Raw genomic sequence first — 19,570 nt, 5'->3', positions numbered from 1 at the left:
AAGGTGTGAAACGCGTGGAAAGTATTCCTTTCTCATCTTTTTGTTTCATGGATGTCACAGAAACCTTTTTTAAGGTGCATCAGTTATTAGTATTTTTTTTCTACAGCACTGATACAGCATCCTTGTTTTCTCTTCAGAAAAACACCGAACAGAAATCTCTGTACTGGTGACGGTTGTTTCTTTTTGTTGTTGTTTTTTTGCAGGGAAGCGTTGCAAGCCTCCCTGCAAAGCTCTGACAGTCTGCTGTTTATGTTTCTTATGAAAACCTACGTGCAGTCATAATTACCTTTTTAGATGTTTCATCATACTTTTTGAAATCTGTATTTTTTCTAATGTAGTCGTTCATCGCTGATCATTATGATAGTGACGACTCTCTTCACTGTGCGTATTCTTATTTGTATGTTTTTCTGAGCCAAACTTAGAAAAGCATGCTAAATTAATTCAAGTTAATTACAGTCGGGTGTTGTTTTACCACTGCTGGTCAGAGGATAACTGCCAGACATATTTTCATGTTGTTTATTTCACACAGTAAATGAAACAAAACAGTACCCTTGTGTATTTTTTAAAGTCATGTCTTCATTTTATTATTTCTTTTCAGTTTAGTTCATATTTTATATCTTTGTTCTGGCTTAGTGCAGGACTTTCTCTGAAGTTATCTTTACTTTAAACCAGTGATGTGATGATGCATAAATTTGAAGTAATGTACTGCACTGGTGTTCTTACTAGAAATTCTAAAACCTTTGTTTTTGTTTTTATGGTTTATCTGTTTATTTCTGTGGGATATCTCAAACACAAGTCATCTGTCTGTCTTTACAGGGTTTATCTTTATGTGAGCAGTAAAAGCACAAAGACAAGCACCGTGTGCTTTCACTGAAATATATTGATCATTTCTTTTACCATTAGAAAAATGACTATGACGTTACTATGCAACCTTTTTTGCTATCTATACCTGTTGCACAAGATAGAGGTTGGATTTAATAAATCAGTCACGTGAATGCATCACATTTTGTGCAAAAACTGAGATTACAATTAAAAGTAGAGAGACACACATGATCAAATGGCAAAAGTATTTATAAATAAATTAATCTGTAAATTTAAAAATATGCCCTTTAGCAATTGTAGTAATGGACAAAGTTTGTAAAATCCACTGACTTGTTGTTTGAAATATGACACATCTCTTCCTAGCCACATAATGCTCTTACTCACCCTCGACAGGTGGTAGACATCCAGATGGCTACTTGAATGTTACATCCAGTTGATCGCTTGTTTTTAGCCATTAATTAGTTCATAAGTTATCTCAGCATGCAGCATGTACGTAGGTGCACTGCGGGGTTAGTAATACATTTTTGCAAGTTGTACCCTGCACAAACTATGTCGCTCTTGCACATGCTGAATCTTGCCTACTCTTTGCTAATTGAATATACAGTGCATTAATGTGATCCAAATGTGGAGAGGTTCCTAATAATTTGTGTTGGCATGCGATCTGGCAGTTATGACCAAAACAGGTAATTTGTTAAAATTGAGGCTTTTAAGATGACTCACCATAAATTCTCACACAAAGCCCAGGAAGTATATATATCCGGATGTGGTTATGATGGAACTGACATTCCTGAAGTTTAAAAACATTTGTTCAGTTAATATAAAACCATCAGAATTCTATTTTAGTTTGCAAATATGACTTAAAGGAAATTCAATGCAGACCAAATTAGGCTTTCTATAGAGGGGGGGAAAAGCAGGGTCCTCAGAATAACATTTCTGCTGCATAAGACCCCTAATTTACTAAACGGAGCCTATAGGTTTTCGACTCTCTTATGTGGCTGGAACAGTATTCTTTTTTTTCTAGTGTCCGTGACAGCAATTTAACATTGCAGAAAGTCCTCTCACAACTTTTGATCAAACTGTGTTGGGAATAGTCCAGACGGAAGTGGCTAGTCAACCACTGTCCTCTGTCACATTTTGCACATGGTGAACTTGCAGGTCTTGGCACACATTGGGTGGTGGCTGTGCTCAGTGACTCATGTGGCGCCCAGTGTCTGAAACTTTCGTCAAACGTCTGGCACATGGTGTGTGTGTCATTGTGGACTGTGACGCTGGTGGCTCAAAATTCCCCAGTGGCTGCTGATTGGTTGTTTAGAAGATGAGGCACAGGTAAGGGCCAATCAATGAACCTTAGAAGGAAACAACACAGCGTGAGCAACGCCTTTACCAAATGGCCATAACTAAGTTGTTAAGATCACCCTTACAATACCTTGCATTTGCGTCATTACTGAGTGCAAATGTCTAATAATTGCCAGCTCATTTAGAATAATCATCGGGATAAAAGTTGTGCACCACATACGTCACATATGAGACTGAAAAGTGACAATTTATTTTATTCAGTCCTCCCCTCTATTAGTCTATTAAACAGGAGTTTACAAAGGCTGCCACTACCAACCTTTTTTCCTCCTTTTTGTCCTCTAGAAAATAATTATTAGCACAAGCAAAAAGGGAGGTAGTAAATCCAGCGTTAAGAGCTTTTTTGCAGGAGTGACCCGAGTAGAGGAGGGAAAAGACACACAGTCACATTGAAACACATGAAATCACGTCTTCAAAAGAGTGAAAAATGAAAAAAAAAATGTGATAGGCTGACCTTAAAAATGTCCTTCAGTAAAATGCTAAATTAGTCATTTGGACAGCAGAGCATTAAAGTCTTGATCGTTTTGCAGAATACAGTCATGTTTAGTTAAAACGCGGTCGTGCAGTTGAAGTGAAGGATCATAATTTGACTTCTTTGAAGGTAACTTCAAAAAGACATGGTTTAGGGCAAAATCTGTGAGATTTGGTCTCACTGATTTAAGTTTTGGAGTGGGGGGGCTACTCTTATTGTCCTCACACACACTCACAAGTCTTAACTCTACACAGACACAAGGCGTTGAAAAGGAAACTTTGATCTAATCACATGTGTTCTGTGCTATTTATTTGTTTATATGATGATGTTAAATGTCTCTCCATTGACTGACTTTAATCTATGAAAGGTCATAATGGATGTCCTTTCTCAGTTTGCCTTTGATGGAAAAGGAAGGGGCGGTGATATTGAAAGGAGTGTTTGCACAACTCAGCTGGTCTGTAAACACTGATGCTCACGACAAAAGTGATGCTATGCTTAACGCTGCACGGCATGTATGTGTTGCGTGGCTTGCCCTTTGTTCTTTCACATACCTCATGGGCAGAAAAAGCTGCGGTCAGTGCTTAATCACCACAAGGGCAGTCTGAGAGCTATGACCTGTCTTAGTCTTTTCATCTAGATTTAATCACGTACGTTGGTAAAGGAGTGCTGCAGCCTCGTCAAATGATTCAGCAGATGTCGGTATTCTTCAGCGGTTTGCTTTCGCCTTAAGAGAGTTAAGTAATGTTGCAAAAGTAAAAGTGAGCCAATTTCATCTTTCTCCTGCTCTCTGCAGAATAATAATTAAGACAAATTCCAAACGGGCTCGTTGCCAGTCTTGTAAAGATGAGATCATTGTGCAATGTCAAATAATGAAAACTGCAGCTCGAGTGCAGTCAGCATTTCTAACAGACATTCTTTTTGAATTCTACTAATTTCCCAATAAAACCTTTCTCCACAATGCCAAATGAAGATGAATGGGCTCCAAACTTAAAAGGTCCAGCTGTTGCATAAAAATTTCTGGTGCAGAGTTAAAAACGGCATCAGCAGGGAGACCATCATAGTGTTCACAGATCTGGGGAATCGACGGGCTATTTCATGCGAAAAAGGAATGTATTCAGATGTTAATCGAAATCATATACAGCTGTTTTTGCCTGGGGTGTATTCCCCTTATCAAACTAAGTAAATAGAGAAATTGTAAAATACATCCCGTATAATGACAGCTTCACTATAGAATTTTTTTTTTTTTGCAGTCACTTAGATCAGATTTCCTTTCTGTGTGCTGAGTGAGCAGACAAGACTGATGGCGGTACTGAGCAGGAGGACAGGGGATGAACAGCAGGAAAGCAGACAGGCGGCGGAGGTGGTGGTGGTGGTGTGTGGGGGGGGGGGTCAGGTGGTGTGACTTTTTACTCTGCCACTCACTGACCTTGACAATGGAGCCCCAGCCACTGACTGATGGCTCTCTCTGATAGTGTCTCTTGCTCGCTCTCTCTGCCCCTCTATCTGTTTCTCTTTCGCTCTCTTTTCCTCTCTTTCCTTTTTTCTTCCACCCCCCCTCTTCTCTCCCTCTCTCACTCTCTCCCTCTGCTTGTGCCTAGTGAGTTTAGCCCGCTGGCTATGGCAGCCAAAATGCACCACCACCTCTCTGCTGCAGCTCACCCCCCTCTTACCTCACGTCTGCTCTTTTCCAGACAAGCGGGTTTAAAAAGTCAACTGCGTATTGAGCCGTCTAGACTGAAGCCGGTCAGCAACCAGTGCTCCCCACCCCCACCTCCCTCTCTCCAACCCCAGACTTGTGTTGCTGGCTACAGGAGAAAAATGGATGAGGAGCAGGTGCCCTTGCTGAGCTCTGTCCCTTAATTCTTGCCAAGTGCAAATGACTCTGTGGTCACATTATATAAACATATTGACCATAATGTAGCAACATCCAGAAAGCCGAGCTTGAGTTAGCCTCCGGACACGTTGACAGCATTGTAACAGCAGTTATCTGTACAGATGATAAAAAATATATATATATTATTTTCAGGCCATTTACATAAACGATATGTTGGTGATCTGTTGCTTATTAGAGTAAGTTCATCCAGTGTCTTTTCTTGAAGGTGTTTTTTTAATAAGAGTACACTTTTCTATGGATTTATAAAATGCACTCTTCCACTCTGCTGGCTGTTATTCGTTTGACTTTCAGTTTTGTGAGTAATATTTAACTACTTCTTGCAGACGCCAGTAGCATCAAATGTATTCACTTCATATTTGCTCGTCATAATCGAGGTCCATGCTGTTGTACAGAGCACACAAATATCATTTGGTTGGGGAAACATACAGTAGGAATGAGATTACAGTCCTGCATTCCTTTGTGTTCCGGTAGCACTGAAACACTAGAATAGTATGTAACTGTAACTGAATAGCGATGATGAAAGTCTACAACATGCACTTAATGGTGGATTTTTATCTCACACAGATATGCTTGCTAACACTTCACACAATCCGCACACGGTTCGGTGTAGTTTCTGAGTTCAGTTCCCTCCCGTCAGTTGATTAGGTGAACCGCATGGCACTCCGAAGTGTGACATTCCATGTAAAGCAGCGCGTGATATTTTTTTTAAGAGGTGTCTCCAGCCAGTGGCCCCACCATGTGCACTTAGATGACTCTATCTTCTCTGGTAAAACACGGCGTTGACAGCTTGATTTTCCAACAGACTCTTGCAATTAAGCTGTCTTTAAATGTCAGTGTCTGCCTTTACGTCTTCTATTACAATTAATCAGTCTGTGCTCTCATTTTTCCAATTCACTCAGGTAGTATTGTAATTTAATGCAGAGATGTTTCAAGGTGTTAGAACTCTACAAGTCCCGTCAGGTTTTTGGTTCTTTTTACACTTTAAATTGATACTTTTGATTTCCCCTCAACTCACACTGCATTTCAATATGATTTTTTTTTCTATCAATATTTCTTGGTGACCGTAATAAGATGGGCTTGAGAAAACACTTTTGTTTCTTAACAACAGGACAGAGGAATTTATCCTTGGTGATAGCACCGGCGTGACCGTCCCCTTTGCATTTTGCATGTGGTACACTGCTCCTGACTCTTGCTTGGTCATATCCTCTTACAGATGGTGGAACAGACATAGCAGGATGTTGTCACTCCTGGTAGTGATAACCAGAAAGTGCTTACAAAAAAAAAGATTCAGAGCAGACTGGGCTGATAAACTCTGTCTTTCTTGGTGGTCCCATGTGAAACTGTACTCCTGAGAAGGGAAAAGTTGACTCCAGATGTTTTAGCTGATAGATATACCCGAGTCTTTGATAAATGATGAGCCACTTTTAGGGGTACTGTAACATACATTTCCATGTTGCTATTAACCTGTTTCCATGTGCTGTAGTCTGTGAGTGATTACAAAAAAAAGCACTGCAAATCTCAAGAGAGATCTTACAGACATGTAACCGGGGCTTCATCCAGCCCACCTTGGGATGCAAAAGTTGGAAAATCAGTCAAGCAGCACATATTGATTACCCCCTGGAGAATGTGTGCTAGACCTTGGAAGACCAGTATGTGAAGTTACTTAGAGACTACTTGTTTCTTTGATGTTTTATCTCTCTTACATCTTTGTCTCACCCACTAGCGCAGCCTTCCCGCCCACCTTCATTTCTGCTTTCTTTCTTTTTCCCACCCATACCGCCTTTCTCGTCCTGTCATCCCTGGGCAGGTGGTCTGTCCCTCTGGGAGGTTAAGGGGCACTGTGGGTGAGAGGGCAGTTGGCAGGTTGTGTGGGCACTGTGCACGCATTTTCCCATAGCCCACGTCAAATGCCTCTGAACCCTGACCCTAGTGGGTCCTCACTCTCAGAATCCGTTTGGAGCGCAATTCAGACAGCCAGACCCTATTCAGCACCATACTTTCCTCTGTAGGAGAAAAGAATCCCGTCTTTCCCAATTGTGGTCAGTGGCCCTCCCTTTGTTTTCGGTCAAGCAGGGTCGGACGACCGGCCGTCACAAGCCAGGACAAGACTTCCGAAAAGCCTATTCAGTATGCGATTTGACCCCAAAGTTCCCTTGCTGACTCACATGGATCAAACACTGGGAATCTCGGGGGGTTCCCTTCCATTGAGTTTTTCATCCATTGAAATGTACCCTTTTTCACAAGTTTTCTAAAAGTTTGATGGGTATAGCACTGTTTCACAAATGTGGGGCTCCTGGTAGATTTATATCCAGGCTTCACAGAAGTTTGTTCTTAACTTCTTAAATGCTTTAGTGTTAAAGGCCATTATTGGCTTTATTGATAATTAATTGATGCGATAAGAAGAACAGGATTGGCTTTCATCCTTGCCTGTTGTGGTATGAAAATGATCGTGTGTGGCTATGGCTGCTTTTGTTTGTACTGATCCACAGTTTTGGGTATACACTACTGATTTCTTATTATGGAAGAGATTAAAACCAGACAGAAGCAGTTCTCTAACTAAGGGTATTGAACCATGCATCAAAAACAAACACATTTCTTAAACTACATCAAACCTCATGTTTGATGATGAGCTTCGGAACCATGCATATCCACAGAGACACCACCGATGTGTAAATTTCCCGAAAATTGGTTTCATAGAGTGGCGTGCACTTTAATTAGTGAAATTTGCTTGAAGCAGCTGGAACACATGTTGGGAAATGTGTGTTTTGAACAAACAAGCCTTGGTTTCATCATAGCTTTTGTTTTCTGATTGGTCTTTCGTCCTTTTTGCCTGCCAGTTGGTTGTTTTTAGGGGGGGGGAAAGCTTTGTTGTGGTTAGTTTACACATTACAAGCAAACATGTTCATGTATGCTTTTGATTCCTTTGATTATGTGATTACGATTATAAATATGAGAAGGTATCCAAAGCAACAAAAAAAAGTATGAAAGCCTGCAACCTTGAATGAAAAAAATTTGATAGCCTTTGATTTGCACGTCTGTGTCTGTGAGAGTAAGCGTTGCAAAGAGAAGTTGCTATGTGAGGGTGTGTGTACAGACTCCAACTTGACGCATGGTTTAAATCTTTTGCAGGAGTGGAGCACTTTGATTCTATTGCCGCGTGCTGTGTGCTGAAGCGGGGGCCTGCTGCAGCTTTCAAGCTGGTTAACTGTCAGAACTGCAGTGTGAAAGGGGGGCTTCAGAGTGAAAGGGGTGGACAGTCCCACTAGGGGGGTCCTGGAGAAGGAGGCGGTGGCTTGGGACAGACCTCCTGGGCTTTGAGAACCCTCTGTGTGGGCTGCTACAGCAAGGCAGCCCCCTTCCCAAGAAGAAGAGAGAAAGGGCGGGCTTAAAGGAAGGTGCTGGCACATTGGCCCCTGCAGCAGGGAGCATGGGCAGGACGCCAGCTCACCCGTTTAAGTCCCATAGACCAGATGTTCCTTGTCAGGGAGCCCTTGGCCTTTCATAAATTGAGATACTGTAAATCTTTAATAAGGCAAGCCAAACATGCGCACGCACCCCCCCACCCACTGCACACACTTCCCAAATATTCTACCCTCGCAGACGTTTCTTAGTGTCCTGCAGGTCAAACCCTGGTGAAGGGGCCTTGTTCCATGTACTGAACCTGCCAATTATTCTCCAGCCTGCACAAGAGGGCGGATGTTTTCCTTCCCCTTTGCCCCCAGCCCACACTCTATAGCAAATGCCATTCATGCTTCTGGCCTGTAACATCACCTCATCTCTAAGCTTCACTTAACGATATATGCCAGCGACCACAACCAAAGAGGTCTCTTAGATGTTGTGATCTAAATATATATAGCATCAGAAGCTTATGAAATTAAGTGCGCCCTGTTTTTCAGGTATGATTTTAGCATGTTATCTTTTCCTTTCTCAAGTGATCTTCTGGACATCTTTGTACCAATATCAGCATATAAACTAATCAGCCACAGCTTTAAGGCCTCTAATTGCCCATTTCATGACATCAGCTTATTAAATTCAGAGAAGAACTTTTTCATTTTAACTTTGAAGCACTAATGATATCTTCCTTAGTTGTTCCATTCCAAGAGGGGAATAGAAATTAATTTGCAAACGTTTGCCAGTCTGACTCAGAGTGACTGCCATTAATCCAAGTTGGACTGCGATTGTTTGGAAAAAGGTTTTCTTGCAATCAGTTGCTAAAAATAACAAAATCTAGTGCGTTCACCGGGACACCAAAGAGGTTGCCATCCTGGTTTTTTTTCCTCTGGTGTTTTTGAGTCATTACTTATTTTTCTGTTGGTCAGATTGCTTTAGATATTTTTAGCCTGTCCTCTAGACCCTTGTCTCACTATGCCACATACCATGCCATGTTTTTTTTTCTTTTTTTCCCTTTTGTCCTATGTAGATATGTAAGGATGTGTTCTGCAGAAACACTGCATCTGATGTTGTCACTACCAAATTTGAAACATGCATCATTTACCCATGAGGAAGCCAGACATTTTTGGAAGTCATATGACTTGCTGCAAGAAAAATAAAAGCAAATACCTCTGTGCTTGTAAAAACAAAGCAAAAAAAAAAAAGATCTACCTGTTCATTGTCCAAATGGGAATTTTCTCATGCACATCTTCTAGATAAATTTTCAAAATGCTTATATGGAAAGAACATTATCACTGTATAACCTCTTAAAAGCAATAACATTGTTCCAAGGAGCACAGTGAAGGAGTCTGTAAGAATGTCCCCTGTGCATCCTTGATTTACAGAGCCTCTGAGGATAACTCTGATCTGGCAGTGGTCAGTTGGCTTTGAAGAAAAGTGTACTGCAAGTGAATCACTTTGAACCCGCGCTAAGCTGAGCCCAAGGGAAGCCCTGTGGTCTCACCTGAGTGGAACACGACAGTAAATCTCAAGGCTGCTCAGGTTTTACATTGTGACATTGGGACTTTAGACATTTTTTGCCTGCTCCAACAGTTCTACAACTCTGGTCTGGTTCCAGGGTGGCCTCAGCGCTTTTACATGCTTGCTAGACCTGGATTGTTTCCACAGCAAATGAAAGGATTTAACTCAAAGTCCACATCTTTGTTTGTCCCACTCACTCCTGTCATGCTCAGAATTCAGGTTTAAAGTCTTTGCAATATGTCTTTTTGACACCATTGGTGTGTTCTTAAACCCCCTACATCCATTTTTCTTTATTTGCTTCAAAGTACAGCTGTAGGTTTCTTCATGGATCTTTGCATTCCTGAGTGCGCCCTAAATCTACTGCAGCTTGAAACATCAAGGTCTTCAGCTGTGCACTGCTTCTTATTGATGATTGCTGTGGTCTTTAGTATACAAAAGCTGATTGCTTCCATTTCTGTATCCCTCAAAAATATAATTGCTACCAGACAGCTAATGTGTTTTTGTGTATTTGGCATTTCATCTCTGTCTGTTGGTCAGTGTAGAGCGTAGGGTAAGGCAACAAACGTCCGCTGGCCGGGAGTCAGAGTATCGATTGGTCCACTGGGCCACGTTAGTCAGTTTATGTACACAAAGTTGAACAAAATGCATCTAAAAGCAAAGCTATTATTCTGCTGTACAACAGTGGAGGCATGTAAATCATATCACTGCTCCCTTAAAATGGACCCAAGCTTGGTTGATGACGAGATTCGTAGTCCATAGCGTTTAAGTGGGATTTGACTGGAAACATACAGATGCACAACAAAACCTCAAACCTTTTGTGATGTGGCAGCTTTGACATGTAAAGACTGGTGTCTGCTGTTATTAGATGAGTATATATGATTTGCAGGCAATTTAAAGTTTTGGATCTTTCGGAGAGGTAAAACCCCAAGAATATGACATTTTTCCCTGTGATTTAGCAAAGCATCAACAGTGTTACCCTTTGTAGTGTCTCTTCTGGGCTCAGCAACTCAAACCGTTTTTAAAAGAATCCCAAAAATATAGTTAAATGTTTTAATTAATATCATCAACAACATGCAATGACTACGCGACTAATGGCTGGGAAAGTCTTTGGTTGGGGGAAGCCCTTGTATATATATTGCTGTGCACACACAATAGGAAAGGGTTTGGTATGGAGATCCTGTTGAGCTCTATTATTGTATTCTCGCTGTGCTGTGCCAGCTGCTGGCTGTCTCAACTATATTCAAAGAGGGATTCTGCAGTGCTCACTTCATGCCCTACTTACTGCTAATACATTAACCAAACAAGTGATCAGGTCATGATCCACCTTTACTTGCCCACCTTAGATGCAAAATCTTCAGTCCATTACTGAAAGTGTTATAGCTTTAAATAGGTGCTTACATAGGCTTTGGGGTTTATTTACTGGCCAGTGGGCTGTTTAGATTCACACCTCCCTCAATTTGAGGCACAGTGTTTGTTTATTCACAGGCTTCCCAGGTGTTCCTCTCTTGGGGACCTCCAGGCTTTCTCATGTCTTTAAGGCTCTTTAGGTAAGGCGGAAAAGCAAACAAAGGCATATCTATTATATGGTGAGTGGATCTCACATTACCCTCCCGTTTCAATGCAGTCGCCAGTGTGGGCCATTTTCCAAGTGACTGATATCTTCACAGGGGCCAACATGTCAAGGGATGGTGTAATTGATTGTCTTGGATATTTGAGTCTGCCACTTTCCCTGGTTAAGAGACCCCCTATTGCTTCCCTCTCCAGTTTTGTGCCTGCTCGTGTGGTGAGGTTTTGACATGTGACAGTGACGCTTCATAGATATGTTGTCATGGTAAATATTAGGAGAAGGGCATCGAAGGCCATGTTATTCATTTATTTGCATACACATAATAAAAAGATGTGTTTTGCTCACATCCTGTGAGCAGAAGTGATGCTCTTTTTGTTTAAAAAGGGTTCTGCTGAAGTTTAGCCTAATTAAAAGCTCTAGGCCGAAACTGTTGGTTGACCAATGAGCACTTCTTGTTTCAAAAAACAGTTTTGATGTTGTGTGGAGGAAATCATAACTTGTCTGAGTATTTTTAACGGCTTCTCTTTAGGTTTTGACGTCTTCTCAGATTAACATTCTGTGTTCTTCTGTTTATGGTCTTATTACTTAAACAGTAAGATGTTATTAGTATTATTTGATAAAACTCTATTTAATTGAATTGTTTGTTTGTTTTTCAGGCTTTTATAACACGAGGAAAGTGTTAACCATACATGAGAAATGGAAAGCTTACAGCACAGACCATTTAACTTTCTTTCGGTTCTAATCTGCTGTAGGAGTGTATCCAACAAATCTAAATCTGTTTCATCTGGCTTTGTTGTAAACCTCTGCAAATATGTTAAAAACGACTTGAGATTTCTTAAATACGCCCACATAGCACCAACCTACTGAACCGTAGTAAGCTTTATCAGAAAGATCCTGAACATGTTAATGTCACCGTGTTAACTTGGACTTCTGCCATCGCACTGTTGAAAAGGTGCTTAACCACAAATTACCCAGCATAAATTCAACAGCAGAAATAACTACAAGGAACACTGCGTACCAATAAAATAATGAAAATGATCCATGAAATTGACTTTTTGGAGGTAATTACTGCTGTGGAAACACTACAACAAAAGTGAGTCACATTAGGTTACATACCATTTAGTTATGTATCAGCTCTCTGTGTACTCTGTCTGTGATGCTGTGTCGGTTTTGTCTCAACAGTGTGATGGTTTAATACATTTCGGAAGGGTTTTTTTTTTTTTATGGTAGGAGCTGTGTTTTTTGGGTTTCTTGATAGTTGTGGTGCAAGAATGAACAGGTAATAATCAGTAAATCACAACCGCATCGTCTACTTTCAGTACCTGAATGTCTGGCCAGCCTGACAGAGAAGCTTAGTATCTGTCTGGATTGAGTGGGTGCTGCTTTCTTTCTTCCTCTTCTTCTTTTGTGTGTGTGTGTGTGTGTGTGTGTGTGTGTTATCCAGGGCATGCTGGGAGAAGCTGAAACTGTACTGGTGTACCTAAATATATGATAAATAAGCATACTGAGAAAAAACTTCTGACAGTTTTTGTTGTTTTTGTTTTTTCTCTGCTTTATAATTTAAAATATAGACATCTGAGCCCACTGCCACCTGCTCTACTTTATGCCTTTTTAGAAGGTGAAGACAACTGCAGAGGAGAGGATATAAATTTGTTAGGGTTTTTTTTTTCTTCACATGTAGTATCAGACAGCAATATCAGGTATCTCCATAGCTGCCCTGCCCCTTTAGGTGGCTCCACGGTTTGTTTAGTTGGTCAAGAGGCCAGAGCAGAGCTCATTAAAGCTCTTTTATTCTGCCAGGAGATCCTCTTGCCATGGCATGATGCCAAGAGTGACCATACATGCAGTAATCTGGCACAGGTCAGGGAGCAGCTGGATGCATGTGCCATATATGCCCATTGGGTATCTTAAATAGCCCAAAGTAGGCTTGCCAGGTTTGGAGCTTAAGCTTAGCTGACTATATTATACAGCCACTCCCTGCGGACACTGGGTCACAAATTATACAACCTAAAAAATAGATCTATAATTCATTTACTTAAGTCGAGGCTCATATTCCAAAAAGAACTCATGCTTTAACATTATTTTATATGTCTGTCTTCTGCCCCTTGGGTATGTTAGATTCCTTACACATTCCCATTCTTTAGACTTTTCATAGTCTCAGAAGTTACTAACTATTCAGGGCTGTTACCAAAGAGTTCACCTTTCCTGGGTTTCATGTCTGTCCTCCTGAGAGCGCAGACTGTTGGCTAGCATGACTAGGCTCGAGCAGCAGGAACTCGGCTGACACAGACACAAGCGATTAAAGAATTTTTGACACCCTCATGCATGTATAAGCTGCTTTCTAACATGCACAAGGCAAGACGCTCCGGTCTGTATGACCTAGAAGAAGCTAGACTGGATGACCCAGTGGTCATCCTTGGAGCCATCTGGCAATCCACGTCTTGTGTGGCTTACCCATACCACTGCCTCACGCAATTCCTTAAGCAAGCATAAGTGTGCTTAGGAGGATTTAATCTCAGAGAAACTGGTTTGGGCCACACTGCTGATTGCATTACATTGCTGATTCTTTCAGTAATGTAATACTGAGGCAGTGTTTTTAGCAGCATATAATGGCTGAATTGTGTGACTAAAGTCTCTGGATTTGATATGCAGTGTCGATGAAATGTAGCTCGCAAGAAGGTGTTCATATCAGTTGGCTATTAAGTAAAAAGGGGATTGTTTGAGATCACAGATTAGTGGTTTTATCATGCGCACATAAGTGTAAAGCTGCACTGAAAACTTTAGAAGTCATCTGCCGTCGTTGGTAAGGCCGCTCATCTGTCGCACAGTGCTAAAGAAGGTATTTGCCACACTATGAGATGCCCCTGGGTGTGTTCTATTGGCCCGTGAGGGGAAGTGAGAGAAGCTTGAGCCTGTCTGCACTTGCACAGAGGTCACTTCTGGACTTTTGACTGTCTGCCAGTGCAGGGGCCAAAGTCTTCCAGAAGAGGGCCTTGGCTACAGGCTGACAAGTAAGCCAGCCAGACAGGCAGCCAGCCACATCGTCTACAGTCTAGGTCTGGGGCTAGAGCCTGGGCTAGGGCAGCTCAAGTTACCCAGACAGATTTGTTAACACTGTTTGGGTCCACTCGGCTTTCTAGCCAGGCCTCTGAGCCAAACGCGGCTGAGGTGACTTAATCTGTCATTAAACTCACATTACACCCGGACAGAGACTCGGCTCAGGGGGGCAGAGACGGCACTCACTCTCCCACTCGCTGGCATGGCTGGCTGGGTTTGAGCAGACACAAAGAGTGCGCACCCCCTCCTCCTCCTCTCCGTCCTCTTCATGCCACACACCATGGCACAGCTAGACAGCCCAGCACGGTCTAGACAAAAGCAATTTCACTTGAAGTTGAAAAGTAATTTGACTGTGTGACGATCCTTGTGGACTTTGTGGTGTTTATTTGCTGCACATGTTTTCTTGTATAATTCAGAACACTGAGGTTGTCTGCAGTCATTAATCTCGGTTTGATATTTGCAGAAATGTGTAGAAATGAGCACTAAAGAAATCAATTAAATTGATAATAGCTAATGTAATGTTTTAAATAGCTTCAGAGCATAGCTTTGTGCTGTCCTCTTTCCAGCCAGTCAATACTCAATGTGAATATTGCATTCGAAAAAACGCAGTAGTTTAGCTTGTAGCTTAATATTCTAATAAAGATGAGTGTGAAATAGAGATGCCTATATTCATATATTTCAACCCAGCGTCTGTTACACATTGTGTACATTTCTGCAAGCCTATACACCATTGTCAAACTGAGCATGAAACTGACTAAATTAGTTAATAAGGTGGGAAATTGTGTTTTTATTGCATCTGTTACATTTGAAGCTTTGCATTTTTCTCCCAGAGCTGCTGACAGTACACATTTGGTTTTGTGCATTCTTCACTGGCTATAAGGCAAACAGGAGGAGATGGCTGAACTGGGTTCACATCGGGCAAAAAAATTGTTTCCATATCTCTCAGCTTGAAAATGTCAGAAACCCTAACAATCTGCAGTACCTTCAGTGGAGGTCTAAGACATTGTTTCCCTCTGCTGAGATTTGTTTTTACGTAACAGCTGGTTCTGGTTCTCCCCTGAACCTCATAGCACCCCCACTGTCAAGAGCAGCCAAAAGCCAGCATATGAACTTTATAATAACTGTTACAAAGAGCAGTGCCAACCCTTTTATTCGTCAGATGAAGAGGCTGTTGTGTTTCATTTAGGTGTGTGGGGGGGGTCGAACAGCAGCAATTACTGGATACCGGTCTAAAAAACGTACTATGTCTTCAGTCTTATGTGTTACTAAAGCACAACGTTATACAGTTACTTTCTGCCACATGTTTGAGGGTGACGTAATGTGTGAACTGACCTAGTGTGGTGAGGATATGAGATGAAAATGTGCCAGCTTACATGCCTTTACAAGCTGTAGTTTGACGATTGTGTTTTTGCTTTATTTGAACTTTTTATACTTTGAATTTGATCAGCGATGTTCTGGGGGGAAATTAAAATGTTGATTCATATTTTTTTTATTCGTATTGAAAACAGGAGCTGTTGTTAGACGCTAAATATAAGATTTTACTTTTTTCAAATGATTATTTTAGCTGATTGCATCGTGTGTTTGGCCGCAGATCAAGAAGTACTTTGAGCTGGAACCGCTGGCCCGAGGAAAGCGCTGGATCCTGGAGGGCAGCACCACTGACAGCATGGAGGCGGTGAAGGAGAGCTTCGGTCAGTTCATTAGCCTGTTGGAGGACAAAGACACAGAGCCGGCAAGGATATGATGCTAAAGCTGCTAATGCTAGGAGACATTAGCGGTTAAACACCAACACATCCTGCTGGTGCCCATGTACATGTGCACACATGCACTCTCACACACATGCGCGCACACACACACACACAAGAAAATACAGCAGTTATTGGTTTCTCTCTGTGAGATGTGTATTGTATGTTATCCTCCCTTCACTGCGGTCTTATTTTTCAAATTGGAAGAGCGTGCACAAGCGACAGTCAACTACTACAGCCTGACAGAGGAGCGCGACTGTTAAACCCACCCAGCGTAAAGCAGTTTGTCAAAAGAAATCACTGAACTTTGCCGACAACAGAAATCTTGTTTACTGCTGTTTGTGCCATTGTGATTAAATCAATGGCATTTGGAAGGTATGGCATTCCTTTGGTCATTATTGAGCACTAAGACAGACAGACACACACACACACACACACACACACACACACACACACACACACAGTGGAGCCCAGGTTGTCTGTAGATATGTTTAACATCTCCACTAATTACTTTACAGGATGTTTGGGTGGGCATGGTTGAAGTTCTTTCCACTGAGAAGTACTGTATGGCTGTCAAGTGTGCTTCTCCTTTTGACTCGGTAACAGCGAATGCCATCATGTGATTGGAGTGCATAGTCCAAAGCCTTGTGTTATGAACGGTAGTTACATATCGGTGTGTCACACCGTGTCTGAATATCTAATCTGAATAGTGTAGTCTGAGTATCTCATGGAGTATCTTATGTACATGCAGACAAGTATATTGCTGTGTACCCTCCTGTGCAGCCATACACAAGTACTACTAATCATGTGACTAGTGTTAGGTGAGTTTATGGAGACATTATTCTTTCAGAGAAAGTGGAAATGAGTTTGAATGCTTTTGTAAATGTGCAACTTAGGATATATTTTCTAGCTCTGTATCTTAACCTCTTAGAGCTGCATTCAGATTTTTTTATATGTCATACACACACGAGTCACACTTAGGAATTTTTTCAAATCAAAGAAGAAAAAAAGAAACAAAAAACAATGATTGACCAGGCTGGATTTCTCCAGAAGTAGAGAAATGTAATGGACTTGGTTGCTTAACACTAAAATTGTCACTTTTGATGATGTTTTTGTTTTTTTACAGTATGTTTTTTTTCTTTTGAATTTGATATAATCCCTTTCAGCATTGGCTTGTGACTGCAGACTCCCATCTGGGTGAAATACAAACTATCAATCAGCCACAGCAACAGCTGCATCTGACAAGTCGCTGTCCGACACACTAATGCCTTCCAACTGTCTGAAGACCCCTCCCCGTCTGCTGTTTATCACGTACCTCTGCCCCACTTCATCCAAACCAACACTACCCCTCCACTCCTGCTCCGCTCCCTGTCTCCATTACTGCTCGATGGGGCTTCTTTGGCCTAGATGAGCCAGTTCAGTGCGGCTGCCCTCAGGTGGACTCCACACCTCTTAAAATGAGTCATGTTCATTGTGCCACAGGTGTGTGGTTGTCCCGAAGATGTGCTTATGAATAATGTTCACCCCTCCTCCTTCCTGCGTACTCTGTATTGTTTGTTGTTATTTTGATTAGTATTTTTGTCAGGTTTGTAGAGATTTAACCACTTTTTGTACCTGATGTGAGAATGATACATTTGTTTGCTTGAAAGCAAAATAAATCTGTTGACTAGGGATCTGTTGGCCTTTTCATGTCATTTCATTACCCAAACCTTTAAAAATGCAGTATTTACATTGTTGTTGTTATTATCTCATCTTGCATTTGTCTCAAAAAAGGCAATTTACGTTTTAAAAGGAAAATTACCGTCACAGTTCTTGTTGGCATTTTGATCACTTTTGCTTCTTAAACTGTGGAAGTAAAACATCTGATACATTTGTCCTCTTACTTCCTCTGAATGCTATCGAGGGGCGTAATGCAGTTATTTGCAGAATAATTGCCGAGCTGTGGAGCTAAAGGGTTTTTGTGCATAAATTTGGTCAAAATGGGTATGAATGGGAAAATATTTGAATAATGGATTATTTGCATTTCATGTTTTAGCACAAAATATTTAAAGAATTGAAAGTTTGCATGTTTTCTTCACAGTACCTCTGGTTTGTGATTTAGCATGACCCGTGGAAACCTGAGCTGAGATAATCAGGAAAATGCAGATGACACAGAGGAGTTTGAGCCAGAGGTTTAAAAAAGAGAGAGAGAGAGTAAGAGAGAGTCAAAGTGGAGCAGCTGAAGAAAGTTCTGAGTGGAAAGTTAACAGAGTGAGACAGGAGTGCCTGATAAATATACTCTTCTCTGTGCTACCTCTGCCTCCCCCTTTCTTCTCCTTTTGCCCTTCTTCCCTCTCTTTCAAATTAACCGTGTGGCTTTAATACAATGTGTGTCATGCAGGTTGCCCTGGCGACTCTTTGATCCTGTTTTCCAGTCTCTGCCTCTGGGGCAGACGTGCTTCTCTTCAGTCTGCTGCACACCAGCTCTGGAAGCTCCTGCAGCACTGAGACAAACCATGGGCTGCTGCGCTCGTCTCGCTCCCCCTTTTTTCTTCCTGTCGCTCTCACTTTCTATTTTAAGTCCTTTTTTCTCCCTCTTCTTATCTTTTTTCTTTCTTTTTTTTTTCTTTTCTTTGCTCAGATTTTTTCCATCTCTCTGTCTCACTCTTGATCGCTCTGCTTCCCTTTGGTCACACCAAAGTAGCCCTCCCTCAGCGTGGGCATGCCGAGTGCCCAGGGGAAGGGAAGAGGCCAGGACCTCAGAGGAGCAGCCCTCCCGGGAGAAAGAAGAGAGGCGAGGGACCTCTCACGCTTCCACTTCTCCCCACTCTGTCTCCATGTCTGTAAAGGTGATTTAATTCCCCTGAAGAAGACGCAGACGGTCTTCTCCTCGCTAAACCTTCACCTGCTCTGCTCATTTAATGCCTGGTGTCTGGCTCGGGGAGTGTCTCGTCCTTGTTGGCAGCAGACCCTCAGTACGAAGCTTCAAAGTTAAACTATCGTCGTCTGTCAAGACTTTTCTAGTCGATTTTCGTTCACAGTACATTACCTAGCAACAATAACTGAAACTGGATGTTTACTGTGATGGAGACAGTACATTCAAGTCTCTGCAGGCATAATTTATAATTTACTAAAATGAATCTTGATTAATGGTAGACAGGAAGGGAGGAAGATGCAAAGAGATCTACAAATCTATGGCAAGCCTAATTGTTGGCAGCAATATAAAGTGAAGGTGTGATTTGTAACAAAAGGATAAAACAAGGAAAATTGCCCTCTAGAGAACGACTGCGGCTGACGCTGCACAGAAGCACGCTGAACTTACGCAACACAGTTCAAAGCTGCCAACCACGAGCAATTATCCGCCATGCGAGGCTGCAGCCTTCATGATAGTTTATCATTTGTCTTTTTGGTTTTGATTTTCTGACATCAAGAGTGCTGCATTCACGTCATTATCTGGGCTTTTTTTTTCTTCTCACATTTACAACTTAGTTACAGTTTGTTGTGTGTATACACACACACACACACACACACACACACACACACACACACACACACACACTTCAGTTAACAGGAAATCTTCCATCAGGTGCTGTTCAAACACGGCCGGTGTTCATTTGAACATTTAAGGTGCTCCAGGATATTTCATATTGTTGGAAGCAGAAGCTATGTGGGTTTATAAAACAATGTCATGTTTGCAGCATTTCATCTTTTTTAGCAAAACTGTGATGTGAAGTGACGACAAAGCTGCCTGGGTGTGTTTTCTCTCCCAC

The 19,570-nt window shown here is 41.7% G+C and overlaps 1 protein-coding gene across 3 annotated transcripts in view; it reads left to right on the top strand.

Moving 5' to 3' along the window:
- The window catches only part of LOC146621548 (ADP-ribosylation factor-like protein 15), a 109,559-nt gene extending 92,200 nt beyond the window's left edge, over positions 1-17,359 (top strand). For all 3 annotated transcript variants that reach the window (XM_085367456.1, XM_085367455.1, XM_085367454.1), the window contains one exon: positions 15,668-17,359. In XM_085367456.1, coding sequence (XP_085223582.1) covers positions 15,668-15,820 — 153 coding nt within the window. In that variant the 3' untranslated portion in view covers positions 15,821-17,359. The remainder of the gene's footprint in view (positions 1-15,667) is intronic.
- The last annotated feature ends 2,211 nt before the right edge of the window (positions 17,360-19,570 follow it).

This window comes from Diplotaxodon limnothrissa, linkage group LG12, assembly GCF_057381915.1.
Source record: "Diplotaxodon limnothrissa isolate DT_005_m linkage group LG12, D_limnothrissa_male_GT1.1, whole genome shotgun sequence".
Lineage (NCBI taxonomy): Eukaryota > Metazoa > Chordata > Actinopteri > Cichliformes > Cichlidae > Diplotaxodon > Diplotaxodon limnothrissa.
Note: the sequence above shows the minus strand (reverse complement) of the source record. Positions and strands in the feature narration are given on the sequence as shown.